Here is a 12,314-nt window from a genome sequence, read left to right as displayed (position 1 = left end):
AAGGCTTTGGGAGAATGAGGGACCATGTGCTCTTGAATCCCCAAAGCAATTTGAGGGCACTGAAAGTACAAGACCTTTTTTCAGAATCGGCGGCGCTGAAGCGAGGTGCCTCGATAGGGAAGAAGCTGATCCCGACCACACTCTTAGACAACCCTCCTAGCTGAACCCTGATTGCTTTGTGTACTTCATTCTTGTATCCTTTTGTTTTCATTTTTCCCCATTTGTACCTATACTTTGTAATGATATTAATGGATTTGAGAGTATTTCTTTACCTTCTCGTGTTGCTTACCTTTATTTTTGCCTTTCTTTTTTTGCATCCAGAGAGTACAACAGGCAAGGGGAGGCTATGCATAATGGCTTAATTGATTGTGGAGTTTGCAAACCTGGACCATTTTGGTGGGGCAAAACGGGGGTTTGAGGCACTAGCTTAGTTGTCGTCTCATCGTTAGGGGAGACACACTCGAGAGTTGGACACAGGCAGTTGAGATACTGGACCAGCACTCTTCCGAGGAGGGGTCGAGATGCCTTAGGCTAACTTGCCTCTTTGGTTCCCTTGGAGAGGTGAATTGTCGAACAACTGTGGAGGTCAAGTCAGGGATAGTGAGAGATGCTTGGTCGAATAGAAACCCCAAACCTCTCGTGGGGGCCTCTTCCCCCTTGTTGTCATGTAGTTTCTTCTCCGTCTTCTAGCAGGCCTTGCTCTTGCTCTTCCTAGGCTCAGTCAAGGTCCGGAGTGTGTCCTTGGCGTTGATAAAGTTGTTGGCCTAATCCATAAATTATCGCAGCATGGTGGAAGTTCTCCTAGCTAATTCTGCCATGAACTAGGACTAAAGCCATACTCCTCCTAGCAGTGCCACTAAATTTATTTTCTCATCTTGGTCATTTGTTGTCATGTGCTCCTTATTGAACCTAGACAGATATGCCTTAGGCTCTCATCTTCCCCCTGCTTGATGGTGAGGAGATACGCTGCAAGGTGTCTCCTCCTTCGGCTTGCCATAAACTGTGTGAGGAACAAACGGGCTCCTTAAAGCTGAACCATACTCTAGCTGGTCCTCCCAAAGTTAGCGAGAAGGCTCTATAGGCTACTTTCCCTGGAAAACCGTGTAGAATCATATGGGCTATGAAGGTCTCCAGGTTTTCAAGGGGGTCTCTGGTCCCGTCGTACATATGCATGAGAGGAACTTGGAATTTAGGTGGTAGCGGCACAACCGTCGTGCTGTAGGGTAGGCCTATGCTAGTGAGCAGTTGGTCTACTGATGATGATGTGCCCATCGTTTTTACTATCTCTTTGTATTTTCCTTTGAGGTTACGTAGCTGGTTTCGCATATTGTTTTCTTTCTTCCTTTGTATCACCTCCCCCTCCCGCATTTCTGGATTCTATGTGCTCATTGTTACTTGGCCTTGCATCGTTTTCTAGTCCCTTGGTGGATACTCTGAGTGTCTCGTTCTCTTTACGAAGGGTCTCTACTTCAGTAGTTAGTTTTCCCACCAGTTGCTCCATCGTCACGAGCCTTGCTTCCATATTTGTTGATGTTGTTTCTTCTTGTCTCCTAGTTGTTTGAGAACGAGTAGTTGTAGACATATGAACGACACGTGAAGTCTATAGAGATTCCACAGCCGGCGCCACTGTTTATGTCGTATTTCGTACGCCTTTGGGCCGGTTTCCAGCAACTCGGGTTTTGGATCCTCACATATGTACACCTGGGAAAACAAAGAGAGAGTGGCGGGTTTTGGGGGAGGTCGGTGAGTCTCCGATGCTAAATCAATATTTCTTTTTAGTAGTTTGCTTGAGAGCTTAGAGAGATCAGAGAGAGTTCTTCGTACCTGAAGGTCGATTTTAATACAAGATTTTTGGGCAGACATCCGGCACCTTGCCTTATGGGGCTAATCTCGCTTCAAATATTGTTTGGTCAGAATCCTTTAATCCATGACTCCTAAGGTGGCGCCATTAATGCGACGTAGAATCTGGGGAGCGGCCCCATTAATGCGGCGTGACTCCCTAACAAAACTTCAGCCTATGAGTGATCATTGTCGCGTCTCTCCATACACGCTTTCAGGAGATCGAGGGTCCTCTACATCTCTTGCCCACCTGTCTGTACAGGTTCTCGAGGGCTAGGTGTTACTGGGGTGTGTCAGGGCTGCAATCCCATTTGTACCTATCGTTCGTCTTTCCCGCATAAGGGTTGTTTCACGTGTAAGTGAAATATTTTATAGACATATTTATAAAATTTAAACCATTTTTATAAAACTTCTTAAAATCACATTTTAGAGAGGGTTAAATGCAAAATGAGCACCTACGATTTTTACGTTTTTGTAATTTAAAAATTCAGTTTTGAATTTTACAAAATCGATACCAAAACCTTAAAACAGCGCAATTAGGTACATTCATTAATATAACTGAAAGTCACGTGGCAGTTTTTGATTGATTGACATGTTGCATTAATATCCACGTAAGCCAATCGAAAACTGTCACGTGTTCATTTTTCCATTAATTTTCTAACGGAAGATTAACATAAAAATATCTGATTCTGAGTTTTTTAAAATTAAGTCTTAATTTTACAAAAGTTAAAAACTAAGAATGTGAAAGTCCAATAACTAATTTTAAATTCAAGCATTTTAATAAATTTCAGCTAGTTTTAAAAAATAGTTATTTTCTTTTTAAGTGATGTATAAATTAGGGCTGGGCTCCGACTCCGACGGAGTCGGAGTGCTCGTTTCCGACCTCTGACTCCGACAAGAGTCGGAGCCAAATTGGAGCTCCGACTCCAAATCCAAATTGGAGTCGGAGTCCGACTCCGATCGGAGGTCGGAGCTCCGACATAAGATCGGAGCTCGAAGTGCGCTCGACGTGGCGCTCGAGCGGAACTCTTTCAGAGAGGTTCGCTCAACTTCCGCTCGACATGTCGCTCGAGCGAACCTCTCTGGAAGGGGTTCGCTCGACTTCCGCTCGACATGTCGATCGAGCTAATGTTCAATACAACGTGTGATCGACTTACACTCGACACCTCGCTCGAGCGCAAGTGTACAATAAAAAAAATTTCGGAGTCGGAATCGGAGCTTCTTGGAGCTCCGACTCCGAATAGATATTCGGAGCTACTCCGAATTCCGACTCCGAATTTCAATGACTTTGACGAAGTCGGAGTCGGAGTCTGAGCGGAAGTCGGACAGAATCGAAATTTTTGAAATTTTGCACACCCCTAGTATAAATCACACTATTTATATCACTTAAATCAATTAAATTTTTAAATTTATCTTTAAAATTAAATTATATTATATAAATATTTATAGTTAATGTTGTACAAATTTGATAATAGAAATTTTATTTTAAATAAACTTTGATTCAAAAGTCCAAACGTCTCCCCATACTAGCACAGTTACCTACTCGTCCGGCTGGAACAGACTCTCTTTGTCCTGTCCGTACAGTCAACTTCTTCAGTCGGCACCACCGGTGACCGCCGAAGTCGAACTAAAACCACCTGTCAGAGACGACCGGCTCAAACCCGCTCTTAGGGGCCATGCAGAGCACGATCTCGATCTAGGCATGGGTTTTCCATTTCAGGTTCTTTCATTTACAGTTTGTCCGATCAAACCCTGTTTTCACTGTGAGGTCCCCAGATCCCAGACTTCCACTCCTCACTCTTATTTTCGAGATCTAGTGCGATTATTGGGATGTAAATCATCACTATTTCTGTGAAGCATTCTAATAGAGCTTGATGCGTTCTTGTAGATTGCTTAGTTATTCTTGAATGGAACTTTCTTTCTCACTTCTCCCTGAAACTTACTTCCAAACAAAAAAGTTGGAATAGTGAATTTAGTAAATAATTTCTACTATTTTCTACCCACTATTTTTTTTTTTTTTTTTAAGTGGGTATCCACAAATAATGTAGGTGTAATTGTAATGAAATCATTGCTTGCCAGAATTGAAGGCTGGAGATCTGCACAAAAAACTTATCATAGATGTTGATCTTGGATTTCTGAAGAGAGTACATTTAAGGAGCTTCAATATTCTATGCTCTGATTTCTCTAAATTTGATCTTTGAAAAATTTCAAGAACTTTAATCGCTTTACCACTTACCAACTTAGGAAGTTATGTGATAGAGAATTTTCAGTCCATGTTTATTTAATACCAGGTTTTATATTCTGCTGTACCCGTAGCTGGCTAAACATTGAACTTCTAAGTTAGCCTTCGGTTTACCACCTCTAAGTTTATAAGAATGTGAAGTACTAAATGATTTTTAAAAGTTCAGCGTCCTTCATATGTGAGGTAAACGTCCTGCGTTCTTAATACGTCACATTGCCATTTTACAAGTGTTCTATAGCTGTTATATAACTTCGACATCATAGATGCACTACGTTGTCGAAGTTTTACTCTTGTACCTCTTTGCCTTCTTTTAACTGGTTCGTTCTTAAAAGTGGCAGTGAAGCAGAAGAATAGAAGGACTGATTCCAAGGACTGTTGTTTCAATTTCAGAAAAACAATTATCAAAGATTAAGCATGCGTTTGTTGAGTGCAATCTTTCTTTAGCTTTTCCTCGTGTGGGTGTCCTGATGATACATGAAGAATAGCCTTTTGATTCTTGCTATGGGAGGATGATAGATCATCAATCTCTTCAGGGATTTGACTTAGATGAAAGTGAGCTAGATATGCAAGCTGAAACTTATGAAAAAGATGGAATGATAGAAGATGGGCTTCCAAATAACTTAAACTCGTGTGCAAGTGAAGCTGACATGATATCGGAGCAGTCTGTTGAAGATTTACCTTTTGCCAAAGCTTTAGAACCATACATAGGCATGGAGTTCAACTCACGAGATGAGGCTAGGGATTTCTATGTTGTGTATGGTAGACGTAGTGGTTTCATTGTACGAATACACCATAACCGTCGCTCGCGAGTAAACAATCAAGTTATTGGTCAGGATTTTGTTTGTTCAAAAGAAGGCTTTCGTGCAAAAAAGTATGTTCACAGAAAAGACAGAGTTCTTCCCCCACCTCCTATCACCAGAGAGGGCTGCCAAGCAATGATAAGGCTTGCTTTAAGGGATGGAACAAAGTGGATTATCACCAAATTTGTGAAAGAGCACAATCATAAGCTACTGAGCCCCAGTAAAGTCCCATGCCGGGGATCTGGAAAGCACCTAGTCAGTGAGGTATGCTTGAGATTAATATTTTTTAATACAATAGATGGGCACATGGGTCATCAAGCATAATCTTTCTTGTGTTCTGGCCGTTACAGTTGAACCAATTACAGCCAAGACCAACATGAAGGCCATAGTTATATTTGAAGCACTATCCTAGGAAAACTCAAACTGAACAATTTGGCTAGCCACGTGAGGTTATACTCACAAAGTTAATTTAATTCTTCACGCAGAAGGAGCTAGTCCTGGATTGTTTAATTCAAGTCACTGAAGTATTTTGGAAATGAATATTAAAGAAACAAAAAGGACGAAACTGGAACATCTGCTCTCTCCTTAATAGAAGTTAAGGATTGATAATTTTTTAAAGAATTTTAAATTTATGAGGATCATTGGTCAAATAGAGACCAAGAGAGTTGGTCCAAATCAGAGAGGTGAAAAAAAAAAAATTCCCCGCACCCTAGGTCCAGCACAAAGATTCACAAATTTGCTAATTGAATTCTTATGTTGGAACAATAAAGTCAGTGAAAGTAAATTGGATGCAATACATTGTCTGATTGAATTCTATCTTTCAATTGGTCTGGAAATTTTAGTTGCTATTTCTGATGTCCAGAGTTTTGAGTTCCTGTTTCTTGCTTTGTGAGTAGTATCACATATCTAGTGAACCTAACTGTTCACCTTTTCTGCAGGACGAGAAAGATAAGAGAATTCGGGAACTATCCCTTGAGTTGTATAATGAGAAGCAAAAGTGTAAGCGAAGGTGTGCTGCATATGAAGAACAATTAAAAACAATTTTGAAAGATTTGGAAAAACATACAGAACACATATCAAAAACAGTTGCTGATGTAGTTCAGAGCATAAAAGATATTGAAGATGAACGATCGGAGTCAGACAGTGGATAGAGTTGGTGCAGCTTGTTCTGTATTTTCCCTCAATCTTAGTTTTTCTTTATGAGTTGATTAAGCCTCAAATGCATTTCACGACCCACATGTTAATAAAGTTGCCTCACCTATGCTTGGAGCTAAATTAATCCTTGAAGTGGATAAAGGTCTTCAGTCTCGTCTTTCTGAGAAATTCAGTTGCTGGTGTGAGATGTCCTGGCTCGAGTGCTTAATCTCAAGAAAGTCTAAAAGTACATCATGGGAAGTTAATTCTTCTTGGACATTTGCAGTATCGTCATTCACAAAAACGAGGCATTTCTTACTTGGCCAAAAGCTGAGAAAGGTATTGCGTACTTTCATTCTCACATGTAAAGTATTGTAGTAGTATAATCGTATGTGCACTAATGTAAAAGGATTGTTAAATATGTTGAGACAGATTTTTTATTTTTATTGTTTGGACTGCTGTAAGGTGGTTGCAAAAGTATGTATTCCAATTGTGTCGTTGCCCATTTCGGTAAATGATTGAATTTTTGCCTTAAGCACTATTTGATGTTTTAGATTGCAGTAGTGGTCTCCCCTGTTTGGTCGGGTGTAAATATTGTGTGGGAGAGTTTTCTCTTTCTAGTTTTTGTATGTCGTCCTTTTTCTTTTTCTGCTTAGGTGGTGCCTAGTATCCATCGTTTACAGCTAAGACTACTGGGGTATCTAATCCCATTCGCTCCCCTAGCTTTCATCTCTCAGTGTCGATGTCGGCCCAGCAAAGTGCTTTCGCTGTTGGTGTTCTTTCCGATCCCTATGCATTTCACCGCTCTGCCGGAAATTCCTTCTGCCCCTACCGTACTCCAGCTTGGTAGTTTCCACCGCCGCTCTACTTGATGCACCCTTAGGTTTTAATGAATTTCAGTTATCTATAAAATAAAATAAAAAACAGATTGGGGCTGTGGGCTCATTCAAAATTTACTTTTGAGTTAATTTGCACCTGTGGTGATGGTTGGTCGTGAAAGCATGATGAGAATAACTTCAATCTGTACGGCCCCCCATATTTATCATCTTTATATACTACAATGGAAACCAATCTACTATATCTCGGTATGAACAACTGGCAACTACCAAAACTAGCACTAGCAGATTGCTCTTTCTCCTCTACATAATCTAAGTGGATGAGCTAACAATTTTTATGAAAGAAATAAGACCAGAGAAGGTTAACTTGACAATGGGTCTTCTACCTCGTCTCTCTCCACAGCCAACTACCCTTTCTTCCGTAGCAATTAGGAAATATCAGTCAACTGAACTCTTCCATATCTTCATCTTCAAGGCGCAATGGTGTAAATCCCTCTTTTGTATGTACAATCTCTACTTCCAAAACCTAAAATGAGGCAACCACAAACTGGCACATAGTTAACCAAGCTCCAGTAACATACCCGAAGAAGAAGGAAAAAAAAAAAAGGAACAAAGAACAAGCTCTAGTTGTGCCAAGACAAGGAACTATGTAAGTGTTTTTAGAAAAATCCCTAATTACTTGAAATTTCTCAATATTCCAAAGCCTTACTACCTTGGCGCGCCATAGACGAGTCAAAATTTCAATTTCCTTGAACAATTGTTATGTGACGAGTTCTAATAAGAATTCCTAAAACTATATGAAAATTTATGTTTTTTTTTTTTTTCCCTAAGAATCTTAGAAGAAACAATTATTTTTCCCAAAATACAAATATAAGGATGAATTCCTTATAACCCATATTCTAATTTTGTATGAAGCACCAATTATATTAGGCCTGCTAGGGGCGGGTGTGGGGACGAGTTTGGCACTCTGGCCTCGGCCGTGTCCTGCTTGGGCAAGTCCTGCCGGATGCCGGGCTAGCAGATTGGCTCCCGAGCCATCTGCCCACCAGTTGGCATTGGGCTCAAACCTTTTTCTAGACCATTTTGATTTCATTTTTGGTCCAGTATTTGTTTTTGTTGTCTTTTGGACCAATTTTGAGATCAAGCTAAGGAGAAAGAAGCACGAGTTAGAGATGCAACTCTGAATATAGATGATGATGCAAAAATTCAGGCCTCCTAAGTTGGTTTGATTATCTTACTGTTGTTTGTGTACGAATAATGTTTTCTCTACTTAGTTTGCGCTTCTAAGAATGAGACTACTTTTTAAGTTTCTTGAACAAATTCTAATATATTTTTTAAGATATTATATATGTCTATTTAAGTTTTTTTATTAGATTAAAATAATTCCTACTGTTTGAACGCCCTCAAATTGTTCAAATATATATTCTAACCATTCGAATGAGTGCGTAGAACATTCAAACGTACATTGTAATTAGCATTCGAACATAGGTACAACATTCAAATGTAATAAGTGTTCGAATGATTTCTTACAACATCAAACATTACATCTATGTTCGAACACTATATTGAACGTTTCAAATGTTTCTCCCTAATAATACATTCAAACGTATTAAAATTCGATCGATCACTCACTACAATGTTCTAACGTACTTTGACAATCAACAATCAATTTAACAGTCGAACATTTCTCCCTACCAATATGTTTGAATGTATTAGAATTCGATCGACCACTCAACGCAATGCGTTCGAACATAGTTTTACGGTCGAACATAATCAATTAACTGTTCGAACATCCATCTGTAATGAAAATTAATCATCCCAGAATAAGCTTTACATTCGAACGCCATCGACCGGTTTCATTCAGTCCCAAAAAGTATTATTTTGGACAAAATTCAAATTTTCGTCCTAAATAATATTTTTGGGCAGCGATATTGGTATTGGGTTTGTGAAGCCTAGTTTTGTTGGTGTCTCGCTCAACTGTTGTCTCAAACAAGCATCAGACAAAGATCTCACTCGAGGCGCACTCAACACTATGCTTGAACGAATAATGTAATAAAGTGAAAATTAAAATTTCTGTCATTTGACACTAAATATATGTACTTAATGAACAATTTAGTACGCCCTGAGTGTTTTGAACAGTGAGATTTCGCCCCAAAGTATTTTTTGTGACTCTTTAGCATAATAAAATCCTTTGCAACTTTGTGGACGTAAGCACGTTACTGAACCAAGTTAATTTTGTATCGTATGATTGATTTGCTTGTGTTTGCTTTCACTTATTTGTCGTCATTGTTTCACAACAACTAGGACGATCGTGTGACGATTTTTTTTTGTTCCAAAAAATATTTCAGGACGAAAATGCTATTTTTTTTTTAACTTTTCTATTGTAGTAAATAAACGTCAAAGGTATCTCACCTCTACAGTTAGGGGTGTGTAATTGCCCGCCCAACATAGTTTTTGGCCTGTCCAGTCATAGCCCGCAACAATTGCCAGTGCAATACAACCCGACCCGACCCGACGAACCATTCGGGTAGGGTAAAAATAATAATCAGTTTTTTTTTTTTTTTTTTTAAGAAAGAACCATTCTCTTTTATTTATAAAACGCATTCTGATATAAGTTATAAATTATAATATCATATAACAGTAAGACACATATAATTGAAGTTCTGATTGGACGTCCAAATTAGTTCAAAATACAAACATCTCTACCATTCATACGATCCACAAGAGAAACATAACACAACAAATCAAACCCAACGGTCCAGATTAACGAAGAAAGAATCAAACCTAGATTAACTAATCAAACCCCAAATAAAACTAACACAACGGAAGCTCCATGTGATACCAGCAATGACGAGAAATTGGAAGGGCAGAGAAGGTGAAGACAGAGAAATTTGGAGCATGAGTAACGAAACATACCTCAGCAAATCGATTTGATCTTGGAGCTGCGGCCGAATAGTGATGGCGAACGGCGACGAAGAATGCAGATGGAGACTACGACGAAGAACGCCACTGGCTAGGGTTTTTGCAGGCAGCTGAAGTGTTTGCTTGGAGTACTCGGTTGCTTAGAGGTGCGATCGAGGAGAGAGAGAGACTTGGTTTCCTGAGGCGTGATCGAGGAGGGAGAGGGGGAGAGAGAGAGAGAGAGAGAGAGAGGTCTAGGGTTTGGAGAGGAAGGAAATGAGGAATGAAGACTCTCGGGCTACTCTTTCGCCCGTTAAACAGCGGGTTGGATGATTTCCAACCCGTTGTTTAGTTGAACCCGCATTTAACGGGTGGGGTCGGACAGATTTATCGAGCGGGTGCGGGTCAGAGTATTTTTTGAACAGGCCTATCTACAGTACTATTAAAATTTCTCCAACTTATCGTCATTCAAATATCTAATATACTATAAGGGTAGATGAAAATATTGTATTTCTCATCATTGAGGATAAGTTGCTAATGGACGACAGTGTGGAATGATCACTACGTGTGTTGAGAAAAACTAACTACTTCTGCACTTGTTCGATGAGGCTATGGGGTAACTGAACAAGATCAAGAAGTACACAGGGCTGCTTTCCAGTGACTACTTCAAATGGAAAAAGTCATGTACTTCTATTAACAGAGCTATTATTGCGAAGATTACCATTTGTTCTAAAAGCTTAGGCTTGGTTTGAATAACAAAGTCTTTCCAACTCCTCTCATCTTATCTCAATATGTAAACACTCAAACATAAATATTTTTCAATTTCAGACCTTTAACTGTTTCGTCTAATGATTACCTAATCATTACAAATTTCTCAAACTTAAAAAGATACAAAAAATAATTCAACTTTTTCAAATCTCAAAAGAAAAATAATATTAAAAAATTATATTCTAATAATATTTTAACTTTATAATATTTTTATTCAACTTTTTTCTCTCTTCTTTTCCAAAATCATATAAAACATATTATCTCAAATCATTTCACTACTACTACTATTCATATATTATCTCATATCATCTCACTATCTAAACGAGGCCTTAAACTTATGAGAATAGGTAAATTTAATTATTTGTATTGTATTCTTAACACTCCCTCACATGTGGGTCATATTCTCTCTTAATGAATCAACTTAAGATCTCTATTTTGATATAACATGAAAATCATCATTTCTCTCAAAAGATTAAACTGATAGAAAGAGATATATTTAATTATTTATATTATATTCTTAATAATTATATGCAAAGTCAGTATGGAATAGTATAATATCCCAAGAGGAATGATGATTTGTAACCAAACAACACAACAAGCTTGTTTGGTAGCAAATTTAGCTCGTAATGTCTTCCATGAAAAGCTAATAAATTTCACATCTGGATCAGAAATAATGGACCAAGATAGCCCATGGAATCGCTACTTCTTAGAGCACTCCCAGTGGATGCTCTATAATACATTTTTCTTTAAAATATGAAGAAATTTGTTAAAAAATGACCTACAATGGATGTTGTATTTCATCTTCATTTTTTGTTTTGCTACAGTGATCCCGCTACATCTAGAAGGAACTGTTCACCCATGTAAAATATTTTTAATTCATTTCTCTCTCCTCATTTCTTCAAAATCTTTTATCTTCATTTCAAACCCTCTCTCTCTCTCTCTCGCTCTCTCTTTCCCATGCTTTCTTCTTTGTTTGGAGTCAAAGACTCCAGGTTTCTCTCAAATAACACCCCAAGGCACTGAGTTTTGCTCAAATAATGATTTTTAGCTTCTGGGTTCCTTTCAAATAACAATTCCATATCTTCAAGGGAACTTTTTTCCAAACGCAGACAAAATATCTTATTTTTATTTTTTAAATTAATTTATATCTTGGTTTAGCTTATAAATTTGGATTAATTTAAAATAGAACATAATTATATGATATTATATATGGGGAGTGGAGAGGACATTCCTCTTGCCCATACAGTACAAGCCTGGGCCTTCACCTACTCATAATTTGAGTCCCAATATCGAAAGGGTCCATTAAAACGGAGAAAAGCCCAACCCACTTCCCATTGCCAACTAAGTAACCACCTAGGGGCGCTAAAGGAATGACAGTTATTATAACAATCCATTAGAGCAAGAAGCCTCATCCCCAAGTTTGAATTTGAATAATAGATATATCTATTATCACTTAAGCAACAGAATGGTTCTGAGGCTCTATATAAAAGGAGAACCCAGGTATGTAAAAATGATCGAATTCATTAGTATTATTGTTATTATCTTCAGTCACTGACTTAGGCATTGAAGGCATTCCCTCGAACCCCCAAGCCCTCTACTATTTGGTTGCAAGTAATCGTGAGATGGCGGCGGTAAAACATGTCCATAACAATAATACTAAAAAAAATAGTAATGGGCTACATGGCGTGAACTATGCACGTATGCGCTGTGCATGCCATGCACAACAAAGCATAGTGGGTGCACGCCGAGGTGCACCCAGGCGTTTAATGTGGTGGACTTGATTCCCACCACCCC

The 12,314-nt window shown here is 38.6% G+C and overlaps 1 protein-coding gene across 4 annotated transcripts; it reads left to right on the top strand.

Moving 5' to 3' along the window:
• The first annotated feature begins 3,321 nt into the window (after positions 1 to 3,321).
• On the top strand, positions 3,322 to 6,520 carry LOC121267426 (protein FAR1-RELATED SEQUENCE 5-like). 4 transcript variants are annotated; one of them, XM_041171295.1, is made up of 3 exons: positions 3,322 to 3,559; positions 4,420 to 5,145; positions 5,820 to 6,520. In XM_041171295.1, exons 2-3 carry the CDS (start codon positions 4,591 to 4,593, stop codon positions 6,030 to 6,032), a joined length of 768 nt encoding a protein of 255 aa, XP_041027229.1. In that variant the 5' UTR covers positions 3,322 to 3,559; positions 4,420 to 4,590; the 3' UTR covers positions 6,033 to 6,520. The 4 variants fall into 4 exon arrangements, with proteins under 4 accessions (XP_041027229.1, XP_041027241.1, XP_041027234.1 ...); XM_041171307.1 differs by having other exon boundaries at positions 3,341 to 3,539; positions 4,472 to 5,145; XM_041171300.1 differs by having other exon boundaries at positions 3,341 to 3,559; positions 4,472 to 5,145.
• The last annotated feature ends 5,794 nt before the right edge of the window (positions 6,521 to 12,314 follow it).

Source organism: Juglans microcarpa x Juglans regia, chromosome 1D, assembly GCF_004785595.1.
Source record: "Juglans microcarpa x Juglans regia isolate MS1-56 chromosome 1D, Jm3101_v1.0, whole genome shotgun sequence".
NCBI classification, from domain to species: domain Eukaryota; kingdom Viridiplantae; phylum Streptophyta; class Magnoliopsida; order Fagales; family Juglandaceae; genus Juglans; species Juglans microcarpa x Juglans regia.
The sequence above is the reverse complement of the archived record's forward strand: the minus strand, read 5'-3'. Positions and strand labels throughout refer to the sequence as shown.

Coding starts and splice junctions, on each gene's coding strand:
- LOC121267426 (XM_041171295.1), top strand. CDS start 4,591: ATGATAGATCATCAATCTCTTCAGGGATTTGACTTAGATGAAAGTGAG. Junction 5,146..5,819: donor GAAAGCACCTAGTCAGTGAG/GTATGCTTGAGA, acceptor CCTTTTCTGCAG/GACGAGAAAGATAAGAGAAT.